The following is a 19,722-nucleotide window of genomic DNA, read 5'->3' on the forward strand; positions in this document are numbered from 1 at the left end:
CTTCAATCTGAACCGTGATGGTCTCCATTTTATTTTGCAGCTCTTTTATAGCATTTTTAAGCTCCTCCTGGCTGTTCCTTAGTCCCTTGATCTCTGTAGCAATAGATTCTCTGCTGTCCTTTATACTGTTTTCAAGCCCAGCGATTAATTTTATGACTATTATTCTAAATTCACTTTCTGTTATATTGTTTAAATCGTTTTTGATCAGTTCGTTAGCTGTCGTTATTTACTGGAGATTCTTTTGAGGGGAATTCTTCCGTTTCGTCATTTTGGATAGTCCCTGGAGTGGTGCAGAACTGTGGGGCACTTCCCCTGTGCTATCTTGAATAACTTGCGTTGGTGGGTAGGGCCGCAGTCAGACCCGATGTCTGCCCCCAGCCCACCGCTGGGGCCACAGTCAGACTGATGTGTGCCTCCTCTCCTAGGGGCGGGATTCACTGTGGGGTGGTGTGGCCCCTCTGGGCTACTTGCACACTGCCAGGCTTGTGGTGCTGGGGATCTGGCGTATTAGCTGGGGTGGATCGGCAAGGTGCACAGGGGCGGGAGGGGCTGGCTCAGCTCGCTTTTCCTTCGGAGATCCATTTCGGGAGGGGCCCTGCGGCACCGGGAGGGAGTCAGACCCTCCGGAGGGATGGATCCGCAGAAGCACAGCATTGGGTGTTTGCATGGTGCCAGCAAGTTCCCTGGCAGGAACCGGTTCCCTTGGGATTTTGGCTGGGGGATGGGCGAGGGGGATGGGCGAGGGAGATGGCGCTGGCGAGCGCCTTTGTTCCCCGACAAACTGAGCTCTTTCGTCCCGGGGCTCAGCCACTCTCCCTTCCGTTGTCCTCCAGCCTTCCTGCTCTCCTAGCAGAGCTGTTAGCTTATAACCTTCCAGATGTCAAGTCCCTCTTGCTGTCGGAACACACTCCGTCCGGCCCCTCCACTTTTGCAAGCCAGACTCCGGGGCTCTGATTGGCTGGCGGGCCGCCCCTCTGCCCCAGCTCCCTCCCGCCAGTCCGTGGAGCGCACACCGCCTCTCCGCCCTTCCTACCCTCTTCCGTGGGCCTCTTGTCTCCGCCTGGCTCCGGAGACTCCATTCTGCTGGTCTTCTGGCGGTTTTCTGGGTTATTTAGGCAAGTGTGGGCGGAATCTAAGTGATCAGCAGGACGCGGTGAGCCCAGAGTCCTCCTATGCCGCCATCTTCCCCCGATCTCCACAAACTTCTTTATTATTAAACTACAGACAGTACCTGACTTCTGATGGTTCAACTTAAGATTTTTGGACTTAATCATGCCATGAAAGCCACACACTTTCAGTAGAAACTGTACTTTTAACTTTTACCTTCTGGGCCAGCAGTGTGTGGGATGATAGCCCCAAGACACTGAGCAGGGGCAGCGGCACCTGCACTATAGCTCCCTGTCAGCTATGCTATCACGAGGGAGCAACTGATAACACTTAAAACCATCCTGTACCCATACATCCACTCTGGCTTTCACTTTCAGCACAGCACTGAATAAATTACATGAGATATTCAGCACCTCATTATAAAATGGGCTTTTGTTAGATGATATTACCCAACTACAGATGGACATAAACACTCTGAGCATGTTTAAGGTAGGTGAGGCTAAGCTATGATGTTCATTCAGCAAGGTAGGTGTACTACATGCATTTTTGACTTATGATAGCTTCAACTTATGCTGGGTTTATTGGGATATAACTTCATCATAAGTCAAGGAAGATCTGTATGATAAATGAATAAGTTTAAAAGTTGAAATTTTTAACTGAAACCAGAAAAAGATTCCATTAAAAAAGAGAACTAAAAGGCAATACCCTGATAAACATGGATGCAAAAATACTCAATAAAATATCAGCAAACTGAATTCAACAATACAATAAAATTGTGATTCATCACAATCAAATGAAATTTATAACTGGGCTGCAAGGGTGGTTCAATTTTCACAACTCAATCAATGTAATACATCACATTAATGAAGGGAAGGATAAGAACCATATGATCCTTTGAATAGATGCAGAAAAGCACTGGACAAAGTACAACATCCATTCATGACAAAAACTCAACAAAGTAGAGTTAAAGGAAACATACATCAACATAATAAAGGCCATACATGAAAAACCCACAGCTAATATTATCCTCAATGGGTAAAAACTGAGAGCTTTTCCTCTATGTTCAGGAAAAAGATAGTGATGTCTACTCTGACCACTGTTATTTAACATAGTACTGAATGTCCTAACCATAGCACTCAAACAACACAAACAAATAAAAGGCATCCAAATCAGCCAAGGAAGAAGCCAAACTTTCACTATTTGCAGATGACATGATACTCTACATAGAAAACACAAAAGACTCCACCAAAAAAACTGCTAGAACTGACAAATGAATTCAGTAAAGTCACAGGATACAAAATCAGTGTGCAGAAACCGGTTACATTTCTATATACCAATAATGAACTTGCAGAAAGAGAAATCAAGCAATTGACCCCACTCACAATTGTACCAAAACCCACAAGATACCCAGGAATAAACCTAACCGAAGAGGGAAAAGATCTGTACTCTGAAAACTATAAAACTTAATGAAAGAAATTGAGGAAGACACAAAGAAATGGAAAAACATTCCATCCATGCTCATGGATAGGAAGAACAAATAGTGTTAAAATATCGTTACTACCCAAAGTGATCTATACGTTCAGTGCAATCCCTAACAAAATAACACCAGTGCTCTTCACAGAGCTAGAACAAATAATCCTAAAATCTGTATGGAACTACAAAAGTCCCTGAATAGCCAAAACAATCTGGAAAAAAGAAAAGCAAAGCTAGACGCATCATAATTTTGGACTTCAAGTTGTATTGCAAAGAAAGAGTGATTAACACAGTATGGTACTGGTACAAAAACAGACACAAAGATCAATGGAACAGAATAGAAAACCCAGAAATGAACCCACACGTATATGGCGAACTAACCTTTGACAAAGGAGGCAAGAATATTCAATAGGAAAAAGACTGTCTCTTAAAAAAATGGTGCTGGGAAAACTGGACAGCAACATGTAGAAGAATGAAACTGGACCACTTTCTTACACCATACACAAAAATGGAACTCAAAATGGATATAAGACCTAAATGTGAGACAGGAAACCATTAAAATCCTGGAGGAGAACATAGGCAGTAACCTCTGACATCGGCCATAGGAACTTCTTACTAGATATTATCTCCAGAGGCAAGGGAAACAAAAGCAAAAATGTACAGGGACTTCACTGAAATAAAAAGCTGCTGCACGGTGAAGGTAACAATCGACAGAACTAAAAAGCCTTTTGGATGTCTTCTTTGGAAAAGTGTCTATTCATGTCTTCTGCCCACTTCTTAAATGGGTTGTTTTTTTAGAAGTTCTTTATAGACTTTAGATACCATCTATGTCATTTACAATTATCTCCCATTCCAAAGGTTGCCTTTTAGCTTTGTTGAGGCAACCTATGCCTAAAAGGCAACTTCCAGAATGGAGGTTTGCAAATGACCTATCTGATAAAGGGCTAGAATCCAAAGTCTATAAGAACTTCTCAAATTCACCCAAAAAAACAATAAGCCAGTTAAAAAATAGAAGACATGAATAGGCTTTTTTTCCAAAGGAAATCTACAGAAGACCGGCAGACACATGAAAAGATGCTCAACATCACTCATCAATCAGGGAAGTACAAGTCAAAACTACAATGACCTATCACTTCACACCAGTCACAATGGCTAAAGTTAACAACACAGAGGGGTGCCTGGGTGGCTCTGTTGGTTAAGAGTCTGACTCCTGGTTTCAGCTCAGATCATGATCTCACGGTTCGTGGGATCGAGTCCCATGTCTGCCTCTGAGCTGACAGCACAAAGCCTGCTTAGGATTCCCTCTCCCTAGCTCACACATGCTCTCTCTCTCTCTCTCTCTCAAATAAATAAATAAATAAACATTAAAAAACAACAAAAAGGAAACAAATGTTGGAGAGGATGGGGAGCAAGGGGAACTCTCTTACACTTTTGGTGGGAATGCAAACTGGTGCAGCCACTCTGGAAAACAGTATGGAGGTTCCTCAAAATATTAAAAATAGAACTAACTACCCTATGATCCAGCAATTGCACTACTGGGTATTTAACTAAAGACTATGAAAACACTAAATCAAAGGGATATATGCAGGTGCTCCTGGGTGGCTCAGTTGGTTAAGCATCTGACTTTTGACCTTGGTTCAAGTCTTGACCCTCAGGGTCATGAGTTCAAGCCCCGCACTGGGCTCCACACTGGGTTTGAAGCCTACTTAAGACAACAAAACCAAAAACAAACAAACAAAAAAAAACCCAAAGGGATACATGCACGCTGATGTTTCTAGCAGCATTATCTGCAACAGCCAAGAAATACATGCAGCTCAAGTGTCCATCAATTGATGAATGGGTAAAGAAGATGGGGGGTGTGTGTGTGTATAAAACTCACCTATAAAAGAGAATGAAATCTTGCCATTTACAACAATGGGGACGGAGCTAGAGAGTAATATGCTAAGTGAAATAATTTAGTCAGAGAAAGATATATGCCATATGATTTCACTCATGTGTGGAATTTAAGAAAAAAACCGCACAAAACTTGGGGGGTGGAAAAGGGAAGAAACCAAGAAATAGATTCTTAACTACAGAGAACAAACTGAGGGTTACCAGAGGGGAGGTGGAGGGGCGGGGAGGATGGGTTAAATAGGTGAAGCATATTAAGAAGGGCCCTTGTGATGAGCACTGGGTGCTGTATTTAAGTGCCGAATCACTAAATTCTACACTTGAAACTAATATTACACTGTATGCTAACTGGAATCTAAATAAAAACTTAAAAATATATCAATAAAGAAAATACATAAATGTTGAAATTTTAATAATAAATGTAAACGCAAGTTCTAATCTTTTCTTCTGTAAGACAACGGAGCCTCTGGAACATCTTTTGCAAACCCTTCCCCTAGTCACTCCTGAGCCTCCGACACGCACAACACCCCAGGAAATCTCTCAGTGATGTCTCAGAGGCAACTCACATCCACATGTGTGAACAAGTTCAGCATGCTTCCTTGTCAACCTGCTTACCCACTCCCAGGCTACCAAGAAATGACCCAGAAATAAAGACACCAGCTCCCTTTCTGGTAGCCATCAAGTCAGCACTCAGGAACATGAGCTAGAAATCACGTGTGACCCCAAGCATTATGGGTTGTTCTGTGTCTTCCAAAAGGATACTGAAGTACTAATTCTCAACATCTATAAATGTGACCTGATTTAGAAATAGGGTCTCTGAAGATTATCAAGTTAGGAGAGGTCATTAGGATGGGCTCTAATCCAATGACAATGTCCTTATTAAAAGGGAAAATTTGTACATACTGAGACAGATGCAGAGAGGAAAGCCAATGTGAAGACTCAAGAAAAACAGCATCTATGTGCTGAAAAAAAAAAAAAAAATGCCTGAGGCCACCATAAACTGGAAGAGAGGCCTGGAACAGATTCTCAATCCCAGCCCTCAAAAGGAACCACCCCCACCAACACCTTGATCTCAGGCTTCTGGCTTTCAGAACCATGAGGCAATCAGTTTCTGTTGTTTAAGCCACCCGGTCTGTGGTTCCACTGTTACAGCAGCCCTGGGAGCTAGAAATCAGGTGTGACCCTGGGGAACACGGGCCCTGCTACAGCCCCTCAATTTGCAGTGCTGCCTAAAAGGACTTTGTATGGAGCAACGTGGATCACATCATTCCACCTGGCACCCATCAGTGGCTCCTTATTGCTCAACAAATGAGCTGCACCCTCTACATGAATCCTGATGACCTGGCCTAGCTCACCCGCCCAAGCCATGTGGCCACACTTCTCTGGACCATGTGCCCATGGTCTGTGCTGTCAATGGAGACATGTCTGGCTCTGTCAGAGGCCGTCTCTGCCCACAGTGTTCTTTCTACACAGAATATAAATTCCCACTGCACTTTTCACGTCACTCAAGGGCTCTCTTCCCTAACTGCCACCGGTGGAAGAAGTCTCCCCTGATGTGGTGCTATACATAAACCAACTGATAAATTCAGCAATTATCTAAAAGTCGGGTCTTTTTCAAATATCATTAATAGGAATATTTTCACCATTTTTGCTCCTATAAACTAATTAGGCTGGAACCCATTAGAAAGTGCCAACACGTGCTTTATAAAAAGATCATTTCTAACACAATAAAATTTAATTTTCAAGTTGAAAAAATGATTAAAAGATTGATGTTGAACAAATTTGTTCAGAGAACAAAAACGTCATGCTCTGTTCCTTTACATCATTTCTTTATTAGGAGTTTTAAGTACATACATAAAACTGCAAAGAATTTTTAAAGAAATAATAAATTACTTACCTCTTCTGTATTAATAACAAGCTTGGCTAAGAAGAGACGGATATTTAATGATACTGATGGATTTCCTAGTTTGTCATGAAGAAATTTCATCCAAGGGGGAAGACTGCTTGGCACCGAACCCTGAAATAATCCATTCAAAGTTACCTTAAAAAGTGGAATAAAATAACTTCACACTTCGATATCATGAGATGACAAAATAAGAGACAAGTAACAAGAGGCTCCTGGGTGGCTCAGTCAGTCAAGCATCTGACTCTTGACTTCAGCTCAGGTCACGATCTCAGGGTTTGTTAGATCAAGCCCCATGTCTGGCTCTGTGCTGACAGCATGGAGCCTGCTTAGGATTCTCTCTCTCCCTCTCTCTCTCTGCCCCTCCTCTGGTCTCTCTCAAAATAAATAAATAAACATTAAAATTGTTTAAAAAATTTAAGACACAAGCAACAAAAATCACGTTTATTAGATACAGAATTTGGTATTTGATATTAAGTGTTCATTCTTACTGTGATAGCAATAAACAGTATTAAATGAGACACCATCAGATTAGCAGAAACAAACCTCTTCTCTTTTAGGTAGGATCTGATTTCTTTGCATGTGCTTAATCAGGGCTGTCATGGTTGCCATACATTCATGTTGATTAAGCTCATCCATTTCTAACTCCAGGACAGCATCTTGGATCACGGGATCTTTATAATCCTAGGAAAAGGGAAGAATCTGATGATGCAGAGTACACTGTTAGATTTTTAGTATACAGGGGCCTCTGGGTCGGTGGGCCAGTCGGTTGGGCATCCAACTCTTGATTTCAGTGCAGGTCATGATCCCAGGGTCATGGGATCAAGCCCTCTGTCAGGCTCCACACTGAGTGTGGAACCTGCTTGGGATTCTATCGCTCTCTCCCTCTGCCCCTCTCCCCCACTTGTGCTCTCTCTCTCTCTAAAATAAATAAAAAATTAAAAATAATAAATAAAATTTCAGTGCATGTGATATTCTGACTTTGGGGGCAATATCACAAAACACACACTTAGGTAACAATGATACTTGGGTAATAATATCAAATATACTTGTTAGGTTTTCTTATTAAACAACTTAGAAAAAATTACAGGACCTCATATCTTCCTTAAGTTATAGATACATAATTCTCCTCTGATCTCCTCATGGGGAGAGATCTCCTTGGGGGTCATGCTCAGGTTATAGCATCCATGCAGACATGTGTTGCTTTGTACAAACACAAAGATCTTTCCAAATGTTTCTGTCTAGGAGGCCCAAGAATGCTCAATATCTTGAGAACAATAGTCTCCATGATTCTTAGTTGCCATGTTATGGAGAATGTGGAGCTACTGACACATAATTTTAAGATAAACTTTTACCAACATTTCTTTTCTCAGTAAACTGAAAATGAGTTTTTCTCTGAAAAACTTCATAAAGTCCTTAATTTGCTTTGATACTTTAATAAAAGAACAAAATTTTTAAACCATTGTTGACCCTAAAATTCTCTTAGAAATTACAGCAGAGATAATTATTTTATAAATGTAATGAATTGAGGTTTTATATACATAGTAAATTTTACACACACACACACACACACACACACACACACACACACACACAGCTGAACAATTTATCTGGATATTTCCCAGGAAGATAATTTTCAGAAAAGAAAGATTTGAGAAATCCCAAGAAGAAATTTTTAGACAGTTAAAGTGCTTACAGAAACTGGGTAGAAAGAGGAATAAAATGGCCCTACATAATTCTGTAATTCTGTCTGCCCTGGTAGCAGGAACTATTTCAGAACATCACTTCCCAAAGATGTACAGTATTTGGAAAAGGAGTCTTCTTATAACCATTGTGGGTATGGTCTCTTTCCTCCCAAAGACAATGGATAATTTCTATAAACTGGGGGTTTTAGAAATGACAGGAAGTGATGTTATGTTCTACTAGGAACAGTGCTAAATGAGCACTGAAACAGTAAATTTTACACACTATCAGGTTTATAAGAGACAAGAAAAAACCACATTCAATCAGCCACAAAAATCAATTAGAATAATCTTAATGTCCCTTTTTCCATATACTTGGTAAGGTGTCAAAGGAGTTACAATATTTGACTGCATTCAGATCTACTCAACATGTTTTTCAGTAAAAATTATTGTATATCAAGATGCTGCTCACAAGGACTAGATACATCTGAACTAGGACTCAGTCATGCGATCAAACTGAAGGCACGAGGATTGAACCCAAGATGCCTCAATGTAAATGGCCTGTTCACAAAAGAGGAGTCTCACTAGCCAGTGTGGTCATAACAGAACAAAGTCACACTCTTTTATTGCCCAGCAGAGATGTATGACATAATCTAAGTGAAAGAACTAATGAATGGCTCCTCTTTGAAACAGTCATTAAAAAAGAGAGAAGCCAACCCAAGAGGCAACGTAAGGTACAAACTCAACTTCAAAAACGCTGCACTGCTCCCACCCTCCTCGGGCAAAAAGCCGCTGGGCAGACCAGAGGGGACAAGAGCTGCCTGGCAATGTCTGGGGATGGAGAAGGAGAGAGTGAGGTGCCCGCCTGTGGTTCAGGACCCACTCCGGGAGGACATCAGTATAGAGGAAAGAAAAGGGGTTGAGAGAAAGAAGTTAGTGCATATCAAAGAAACTGGAAAGGGAAAAAACTTGAATGAACCCTGGACAGGAATCAGATGTATCTGTGGAACTCCTGCTTTTACACATATGTACACATGTGTGTGTCTGTGTAGGTGCACAGGTGTCTGTGTACCTACAAGTTTCCTGTCTGTTTACGAGGTCAAGCTATTATCTGTGAATACAGATGCATTCAGTTATCTCAGTTAGATAACATCAAGTATTCAAACAGCTTCTTCGTTTTCTGTAGTGAGAGAATGCAACAGTCCTACCAGCAAGACCTCTGAGTATGGTAGTCGTCTTTCTCACTGGAAACCCTTAAATGCAGTTCTGATTTAAAACAGTAATCTCATGGACACTGGTTACTGTGAATCAGCCCTTGCAGACAGCTTTCTTTCCTGTACTGACAAAATCCAATTGCTGAGTCTAGAGGATGGAAAGCTGGGACTCAGATCTTGGAAAATTCTCCGCACGCTATTCTCTGAGGACTACTGACACAGAACTAGTTTCCCCTAAGTATGAAGCCCCATTCCTTTATAAATGCCAACAATATTTTTTAATATGTGACATGTGATCACCCGTCTCCGAAAATGACCAGTGGTAGATTTAGGGTCTTGGGAACCGTATGAATAGCTCTGAACTCCAGTTGAGAAATCAAATTGACTCATTTCCTCACTCAGGCTGCTGTCTGCCAAATACGACAAGGAAGATATATAATGAGGGCCACCTAAGATATAAAGAACAAAATACATTTATTCAAATTAGTAAAAAATGTATTTCTCTAAGCTCAAATGATATTAATAAAATTAAAAGACTGTGTTAACTAAGGCTTTTATCAATCCTGTGATTCTCCACTGATAATCCAGATTAACAAAGCAAAAAGGAAACGGGGAAGAGACACCTCCTCCTGCTTTTGTCATTAGTGAGCGGTTATTCTGTACTGTCATGGACAAAGAAATTAAGTTAAACCACATACAATTTTTGAATATGATGTTAACAGAATTTCTTTGCAGTTAAAATTTTGACGGGGTACATTCTGCATAAAAAGTCGAACATAAATGTGGGAAAAGATACTACTGAAAAACAACCAATTCACAAATGTAAAGAATTTACAAAACCGGTCCAAAATTTATCCTCAAGTCAGGAAAAAAAAAAGATATGAAGAAAAATTAAGCAAAAAAATGAAACAGGGAGCATGTGGAGCAAGAGACAGATAATTTTATAACAGGAAGCCAGGACAACTTCCTTCAAAGGCTGGCATTAAACAAAACGCTGATATCTGGGACCAAGATTATTCTAGGCTGAGGAAACATCATGTGCAAATGCCCTGGGGCCAAAAGGAGCCTGGTGCCTCCAGGTACAGGCAGGGGGGCAGTGCTACTGGAGCAGAGTGAGCAGGAGAGTAGCAGGGGGGCAGCAGGTGGGTCAGGGGTCTTAGGCAGCTCTGTCTTCAGGGAAGTGGGAGCTGACAGAGGTTTGGAGCAGAGGAATGGCAGGATGAGATCTGTATTTTAACACAGATTCCTGAATGTATTTAAACAACATACAGACATAGTCCATATACAAACATAGATAACTATCAACCAATCTTGCACTTTTAAGAAAAAGCATACCATTTCTCAGCCCTCTTTGGCCATTCTGAGATCTTTCTACATAGGTAAAAGTTTAGCTGATTAAATTTCTTTCAAAGTAAAATTCTACTTGCCACTTAAAACCTTTTCAAACTCTATTTCAATGTTTTGGTGTACTTAAAATATTTTTTATTTACGTAACAAATACCAACTATTAGAATCTTTCTCATCTTTTAAAAACAACCTACCTGAATCCCCATTTCCTGCTTCCCTGGCTTCTTTCCTAATTTCAATGTACTTTTTCCTTCTTTCCATAGGAACCTATCAGGCAAAACAAATACACCACTTAAAACTTTGTAAAATCCTGATCACGATTTTCTAGTTTAGTAGCAATTGCCTCAGTGGGGTTCTGTGAGAATCTGTGGGAAAAGCATTCCTTAAGGGCACTCACCTGTATTTCTTTGTGGATACTTTTTAAAAAGTAAATTTGATAAAAGTCTTGTTTAAAAATTAATTTTTTGAGGCACCTGGGTGCTCAGCTAGTTAAGCATCCAACTCGATTTTAGCTGAGGTCATTATCTTGCGGTTCCTGACATCAAGCCCCGAGTCGGGTTCTGTGCTGATAGTGCAGAGCCTACTTGGGACTCTCTCTCTGTGCCCCTGCTCGTGCTCCCTCTCTCTCTCAAAATGAATAAATAAGCATTTAAAAATAAATAAAACTTTGCCAACCTGCAAAAATAATTTTTTTGCCAAATTGCTTGGGGACCTAGGGTGGGCTAAGATGTGGCAGCCCAAATTACTAACAGTCTGTATTTTACTTACGAGCTCAGTTTCCTCAACTGCATGGTTATGGTATATCATAGCACCTCACAGTGCTTTTGCAAAGTTTAGAAGTGACACATACCAACTGTCTGAATGCTTAATACACTAGTGCTATTATTTTTTGGATTTTTAGTTCTTTGAACAGTGTTACACCTTGAGAAAAGTTCCCAGTCTTGTTCCAAAAGGGCACAAGGCAGGAAGCAACCATTTACATGAACTCATGAACGACTTAGATGTGGTCGAGGTCAGCAGCCAGGCAGGTGAACATGAATGATAGTTCCTGACCCAGACAACCCAGAGCTCTGGCACTCTGCCCGCCCAATTCCCATTTCCAATGGGCTGTGAAAAGCTGCAGTGACAATCTCCTACCAATCGCTGAGGTTGGCGTGTCAAACTCAGCTTGGCTAAAATCAAGCTTGTCACGTTTGCCACAGCAAGTTTTCCACTTATCCACATGACGTCAGCTCACAGCACCCCCATTATCCTGCCAAATCACCCAAGCAGGGCCAGAGCGTTATAATTCTGTATCTGGATGGATCTCAATTTCACTGAACAGATAAATTAACTCAGCAAAACACTGCTGGCATATGTCCTCCCAGCTCCTTTTATTGCCATTTTCTATCCTTTACTAGCTAAAAGAGCAAAAAGTCGAGTTATGATCATGTTTTTATAGGTGCCTGAGAGGCTGAACTACATTAAACTACCAGATTTTATAGTTCAAAGCAGACTTGATACTGGGAGTTTTTGTTCATCATAACATATTGCTTTTTCTTCTATAAACTCTTGGTAAATTTTTTAAACTTAGGAACACCATTAAAGATTTGACTCACCTCCACTTCTACAGGAAATGTGTAGCAGCGTTTCAGGTCAATCAGATTTTCAAAAATAAGCAAGTTCTGTAAATCCAAAAAGTCATAAAAATATCTGAATAGTGGAAATTGTTATTGCTGATGTTACTATAGAGTTAACGCTACTTATAATTCATGGGGAAGCATTTTGGCTTTAAAATACATATATACAGAACTCAAAGAACTACATCTTTAATATTATAAGAAGGTGCAAATTATGATACAATTTTAATTCATATAATCTAACTTGCAATCCTACAATGGCAGCAACAGTGAAAATTTCAGAAGCCTACCTTTTCAGGTTTTTCACTCAACAGAAAACCTTGGTAAAATTTTAATTCGGTGAAGACACAGCAGATAACAGAAATGGCACAGTTGTACGCAGCACAATGGTACAGTCTTCTCCTCTCTAGCAACTGATTCTCACCCGCCATGTTCTCTGTAAATGCATCGTAGCACAATCTGCAGAGTAGATCCAGGTGAAAAATCAATTCACCTAACAGGGAAATCATTGCTAGAGCCCAACAATGCCCGACAACAGGATCTCAATTCAGTTTAGCCTTTTCCGAGTGTCAGGTTTGCGCCCAGCACAGTACCAGGTACCAAAAATAAAAGTCAAGCAAGTCACTATATTCACGCACACCTCGAGGGAAGACAGTGCCTAGGGATTTCACCACACTGTGGTATGCACAGCAACAGCAACAAGCACGGTAAGTTAAGACATGGAAACAAGGAAGATGGACGGTAACCCAGGCAAAAGAGCCAACAAAGGTTTTAAGAGAAATTATCGGAACCGAATTTTGATTTCTAAGTTATGAGAGGATTATGAGCAGAGAGAAGAGTGTCACTTCCAGCAAGGCACAAGCCACACTGCGTGTTCAGAAGATGAGGTGGGAACTGGCAGTGCCTGGCAGTGAGCCGAAGGTGGAGAGGCGGTCGTTCCCGGAAGAGCTCGCCTGCCACGCTAAGGAGCCTGGAGTGAATTCTGCATAATGCGATCTCCAAACAATGCCCAGGTGGCCAACTACTTTTGAAAACAGTGTTGTCAGAACACAGCCATGCCCCTTCGTTTCCACATTGTTTATGACGGCTTTCCCAGTACACTGCAGTAGTTGTAAGAGACCATATAGCCTGCAAACCTGAAAATAGTTACTATCGAGTGGGACATTTACAGGAAAAGTTTGCTGGCCCCTGCTACTGAAGATGAGGTTCTTTTGAAGTGTTTCAGGTAGGAGGATGAAACAGCCAGGTTCACACTGCAGAGGTATTATCAGACTAGCAGCAGCACAGACAGAACTGACAGAGACAAGCCCGGGAACGGGGAGAATAACTGAGAAGGAGACTACACTGCAGTGGTTCCCCAGAGAACACCAGACGCTACAACTGTAGGTGAAGGAAGGAGGATGAGAAAAGGGCACCAGTCTTGGGAGTGCTGAGCAGATAACCCCCGCCCGATGTGATGACTGACAGGGTGGACATGCAGGCCGGAGAGATGAAGATGAAGGGAAATAAAACAGGACGCCCAAGTCTCGTTAGTGCAGATGAATGGATGCCGGGCACATCATTCCCCGAGGAGGTAAAAGAAGGGTGCGGGTAAGAGGACAGTACGGAACAGCTTGCTTGGGAAAGGCAAACGAGGCCTGGCAATGTCTGTGTCAATATTAACTAAGAGGGAACTTCATGAGAAGGCCACTTTTAGAGAAAATGTATTGGACTGCTTTGTATTTTACAGAAAACCTGCTTAAACATGCAATATTCCTTTAATTTCAAATGGAGGTCAGGAAAAATAAAATACATAAATCCCTTCGTGCTGTAAAACATGCCACTAAAAATATATCAACCTATTAAGGGAGGAAAATGGTAGGAAAAAACAATAAAAGAAAAGAAGTTTTATTCCTTATAAAAGATGAGTATAGGATAAAACACGTTACCCATAACCTGCTAAATTAAAGTACACCTAAGTAGTTTGTGCACAAGAAAAAAAACGAGAAAACCATAAAAACTCATATTTAAATAAACATTTATTCACATTATATACATGAATAAAATACATGCATCAAAAATATTAATGAATCAAATACAACCCCAAATTAACTAAAAATCTTACTTAATAAGTGTCTTTGTAAGTTCACTTCCTTCTGTAACACATGAGCCATGGAAAACCTGATTAATTTTAGACTCCTTCGAGTGAACATCATCTTTTGGAAGACGAGAATACATCACATCTAGGATCTTGTAACAGCCCATCTTCTTGGTGATTTGAGTATCAAAGGTAGATTCATTTAGCTAAGGAAAAGTAACAAGTAATTGTCTTTGGTCTCATCAAACAAGAAAAATAGTTTTTTAATATATCAAATGTTCAATTTAATACTCAATGCTCTTTACATAGAAAATAATTTTAACAAACATGTTGAATCACTTCAATAGGAGACTGCCAAGGGTCAGAAACATGGGTATACTGATGTGTTACGTTGAATGTGGCAGGAAATAACACATAATATCCAAATAGAGAACTTAGGGCATCAATATAGGACTTTTGCACAAAATCTTATCAAAGTCATGATGACAACAGGTGAAAACTCAATGTATTAAAAAACAAGATTTTCAACTATTTATGGTATTTCCTAAAGGTATCCAAGTCCTAACTCCCAGAACCTATGAGTTCTCACAAGGCAAAAAAAAGGACTTTGCAAATGTGATTAAGTTAAGGATCTTGAGATTGGGTGACAATTTTGGATTGGTCATGTGGGCCCTAGATGAAATCATATGTAACTGTATAAGAGGATACATAAAGGGATGAGACAGAAAGGAAAAGGCAATGTGATGACAGAATTAGAGGTCAGAGTGACACAGCCACATACAAGGAATGCCAGCAGCCACCAGAAGCTGGAGGAGACAGGAAGTAGACACTCAGAGCCACAGGGGCAAGCGTGGCCATGACAACACCATAAATTTAGGTCAGTAAAACTAATTTTGGACTTCTGGCCTCCAAAACTGGGAGAGAATAAATTTCTGTTGTTCTAAGCCACCAAGCTTATGGTAATTTATTACTTGAAGATTCAGGAAATAACACACATTTTGGCATTAAGAGTTTAATCTCCTGTAACAAATGCCAAAAATATGAAAGTGACTTTGGAATTGGATGATGGGTAGAGGCTGAAAGAAATTTGCCATGCATGACAGAAAAAGCCTAAACTGCCTGCAGAGACTGCTGGTAGAAATACCAGCACTGAAGGCATTGCTGGTGAGGGCTCAGAAGGAAGTGAAAAAGCATGCTAGCAAAACCAAATTGTCTTAGGGAGCATCTCAATCATCATAAACACATCTTTGGTATAAATATGGATGTTAAAGTAGCTGCTGGTGAGGTCTCAGAAGGAAATAAAGAACATATTTTTTGACACTGAAGGAAAGGAGATCCTTGTAATACAGTGGCAGAAAACTTAGCTAAATAGTGTTCTATGCCTGCACACACAGCAGAACTTACAAGCCATGCACTTGAATATTTAACTAAAAATTTCCAAGCAAATTTTTAGAAGGTGCTACCCCCTTTCTTCTTTGCTGCTTAAAATAAAATGTGAGGGTCAAGAGATAAATTGAGTTAGGAACTGCTGGGCAAAAAGAACCAAAACTTGATTTGAGAAATTCTCAGCTTATCCAGACTGTAAAAGATGCTAACATTAGGAGATTCACTGTTAAAAAAGTGGCTCCAAAGACAACAAGGGTGTAGCTGGACAATCTTGGACTACTGCTAAAGAAATTAAGCATGGGACTCATGGATGCCCTCAATTATTTCATCAGAACCAGGAACAGAGATGGAATTATCCAGCAAAGATCTGTGGAGGACTCTCCTGTTAGTAAACCTCTAAGGCATACATAGGAGAGCTACAGAGTTTTTGAGAATGTCATACCAGAAGAAACACCACCAGCTTGGACTGAAAGGGACAGAGACAAAATGAAATGAAAAAAGGCTGTTATAATCCCTGAATTCTACAGGCAAGAAAAACAAATGATTTGTTTTCTAGTTTCACAGGTCCACAAATGGAAAGAATTTTGCCCCATGATGGATCATACCCAGAATCCCACCCATACCTGATTCATATGATTTGAATGATGAAAAAGGACTCTGAGCTGATGATATTCAGATGCAAGCTTGGACTTAAAAGTTGATGCTATAATGCATTTAGACTTTGGGGGATGTTGGGATGGGATAAATGTATTTTGCAAGAGGGAACATTTGGTGCAGGTGGACTGTATTCGGCTGGATAATATCCACATACAAATACCCACATTTTAATCACTGAAACCATGAATGTTACCTTATATGACAAAAAAGGACTATACAGATGAAATCAAGTAAAGGATCTTGAGATGGGGAGATCATCCAAGCGGGTCCTCAACACAACACATGCAGAGAGAAATTAGACAGAAAAGGAGGAGGTAATGTGACCACAGAAGGAGGGAGAGGAGTGATGTGGCCACAAGCCACGGAATGCTGGCAGCTGCCAGAAGCTGGAAGAGGCAAAGAACGGATTTTCCCTTAGGGCCTCCGGAGCCTTGCAACACCTTGATTTCAGCCCGAGGAAATTGATTTCTGGCCTGCAGAACTATGAGAGAATAAGTTTTTGTTGTTCTACACCATGGTGGCGGTAATTTGTTATAGCACCCGCAGGAAACTAACACAGATCCCATGTAACTACAAGTTGTTACCAAACTGTTGAAGTAATGCTCCTTGAGCAACAGAGATCTTCTGACTGAACATATGGAAGTTTTTAAGAACACCAGCCAAGGAGATTTATCAATTCTTATTAATAGTCAATTTAAGGGGCGCCTGGGTGGCTCAGCTGGTTAAGTGACCAACTTCAGCTTAGGACACGATCTCATGGTTCATAAGTTTGAGCCCCACATCAGGCTCTGTACTGACAGCTCAGAAAACGGAGCCTGCTTCAGATTCTGTGTCTCCCTCTCTTTCTCTCTCCCTCCCCTGCTCACACTCTGTCTTACTTTCAAGAATAATAAATGAAACACTAAAAAAAATTTAATAGTACATTTAATAACAGATGTACAATACCTTTGTAAATCTAGACTTCAACACATCAATGGCATCCACCACAATTTTGCTAAAGAATTCTATCAAGGCATTCGGGCTACAGTGCCAAAGCAGAGTGAGAAGGCAGCGATCTACAAATGCTTGGCGAGTGACATTTGAAAGTAGGTCATCCCTCTTGAACATTCTGTACACACTTTCCAAAAGGGCTAATTGTGTGACACATGAACTCCTAAGAAAAAAAGAAAATTATATGAACATCCCTGCTTTGAACAAATGTTTTGAGTGCCCACACATAAAACAAGCAAAATAAATACCAATGACTACAAATTAAAAAATAACTTTAAAGATTATATATATATATATATGTATATATATGTGTGTGTGTGTGTGTATACACACACACACACACACACACACACCATGAAAAACAAGAAACATCTGTACATAAATCATATTATTATACTCATCCCCAGAAATCTTCATGCCGAATTTAGGCATTAAGAACAGTTTTCATTTACTTTCAAATCTGATGTTGTTTAGAAAACAGCTGAGGCTATGGGAGAGTCTCAGGCCTGAAGATGATCACAATTCCAGAATTTGAATCTCATGGATCATAATTTACAAATTCTAGTCTCTTCCTAGTAACAAACTGCCATTCATATTTCCTATACAGAGATACATTCATCTGGCCCTTTATGTTCTTATCTGGAATGAAAGATACTTGAATGATCATCTGTAAGATTCTGTCTATAAATCTATAAACTAAGAATACAGTTAGTTTCTTCACCTATAAAAATGTGAGGTTAGGACTAAATGATTATTAAAATCTTTTTCCGGTTCTAAAATCCTGATACTCCGAAGTTAACCAGAGTAAAAATATTAGATGAAGGTAATTCAGTCACAAAACTGTAAGGCTGCAGGACAGATGCTACATGGGCTTCTGTAACATTTATTTGGGCATGGTCTTAGATTTAAATTCTTCTGAAGAGCTTCCTGATACTGAGCACAATAGAGATGCACAGCCCTAAAACTATTACACAGAAAGTTAAAAAGAGGAGCAAGAAAAGAAAAGGAAAAAGAGCAAAAAGAACAAAAATGGGCCAGCAGATAGTTTACTTAAAATAAATGCAAATGAGATCTAAATATATGAGTATATGCTCTATTTCACTCATAATAAGAGAAATATAAACTAAAACAACACTGAGAGATCCCCTCTCACCTATATAATTGGAAAAAAATCCAAGTGTTTGACAATATACTCTGTTGGCAAGACTGTGATGAGACAGACACTCTCATACATTGTCGAGGGGATGCAAATAATTACAGCCTCAAAATAAGGGATGTGGTAAAAGCTAGCAAGATTACAAATGCATTTAATTTTTGAATTACGTATAGGAATCCACTCCAAAGACATACTGGCAAAATACAAAATGACATACACACATGACTATTCACTGTGACATTATTTTTAACAGCAAAAGACTGAGCCCAAGGGGGCTGCTTCAAAACAGTATGCTATAGTGAATAATTATACAGTTATTTAAATAAAAAAGGATTGAAGAAGATCTCTTGGTACCAACATGTAGTGATCTGTAGAAGACATGAGATAGAAAAAAAGGGAGGTGAAAAGGAATAAGAGAGGGGACAGAGACAGAAATAAGACTCCTGAATATAGTTCGTTATACAGATATGACCTTCAAATCATGTAAATGTTTTACATGTTCAAAAAGAAAATTAAATCAAAAGAAAAAACATAAACATTTCTAAAATCTGATAATTAAAATAAGCATACCTAACTAATTGGTATAACAGCTACATATTGAAGAAAACTTTACCAAGTGATTTTGGAACACAAAACTCAGAGAGTATATTATACTAATTATACTAAGTAAATTATAATTAAAATGAAAATTTTAAATTGCACACACACACACACAAAAGTCTTGCTGGAATTTTGACAGCGGTCGCATTAAATTTATATATCAATTTAACAGAATTGCCATGTTAACAAATATTGAATCTTCAAATTCATGAACATGGGATGTCTCTCCATTTATTTAAATCTTTATTTTTTTATTTCCTTCAGCAGTGGACTATAATTTTTAGTGCACAGGTCTTGCACTTTTGTTAAATTTATTACTAAATTTATTACTTTGTTTTTATGATGCTATTAAGAAAACAATTATATTCCTAGTTATAGTTTTGAAATGTTCTCAGCTCATATACAGAAAAGTTGATTTTTGAACATTGATCCGGTATCCTACAAACTTCTATAATTGCTTATTAGTTCTGAAAGCGTTTTGTAGATCTTAGGATTCTCTCCCTCATGCCATCTGTGAATAAGGACAGTTTTGCTTCTTTCTTTCCAATCTAGTTGCCTTTTATTTCTTTCTCTTTCCTGACTGCACTGGCCAGAACCTCCAGTACAGTGTTGAACTGAAAA

At 39.7% G+C, this 19,722-nt stretch overlaps 1 protein-coding gene across 3 annotated transcripts in view; it reads right to left on the minus strand.

Moving 5' to 3' along the window:
* The window catches only part of PRKDC (protein kinase, DNA-activated, catalytic subunit), a 214,591-nt gene that overhangs the window by 97,677 nt on the left and 97,192 nt on the right, over positions 1–19,722 (minus strand). For all 3 annotated transcript variants that reach the window (XM_042923148.1, XM_042923150.1, XM_042923151.1), the window contains 8 exons: positions 17,301–17,508; positions 14,340–14,518; positions 12,526–12,694; positions 12,215–12,280; positions 10,811–10,883; positions 9,570–9,718; positions 6,920–7,057; positions 6,368–6,487 (listed from right to left, as the gene is read on the minus strand). In XM_042923148.1, coding sequence (XP_042779082.1) covers positions 6,368–6,487; positions 6,920–7,057; positions 9,570–9,718; positions 10,811–10,883; positions 12,215–12,280; positions 12,526–12,694; positions 14,340–14,518; positions 17,301–17,508 — 1,102 coding nt within the window. The remainder of the gene's footprint in view (positions 1–6,367; positions 6,488–6,919; positions 7,058–9,569; positions 9,719–10,810; positions 10,884–12,214; positions 12,281–12,525; positions 12,695–14,339; positions 14,519–17,300; positions 17,509–19,722) is intronic.

This window comes from Panthera leo, chromosome F2, assembly GCF_018350215.1.
Source record: "Panthera leo isolate Ple1 chromosome F2, P.leo_Ple1_pat1.1, whole genome shotgun sequence".
Taxonomy (NCBI): Eukaryota; Metazoa; Chordata; class Mammalia; order Carnivora; family Felidae; genus Panthera; species Panthera leo.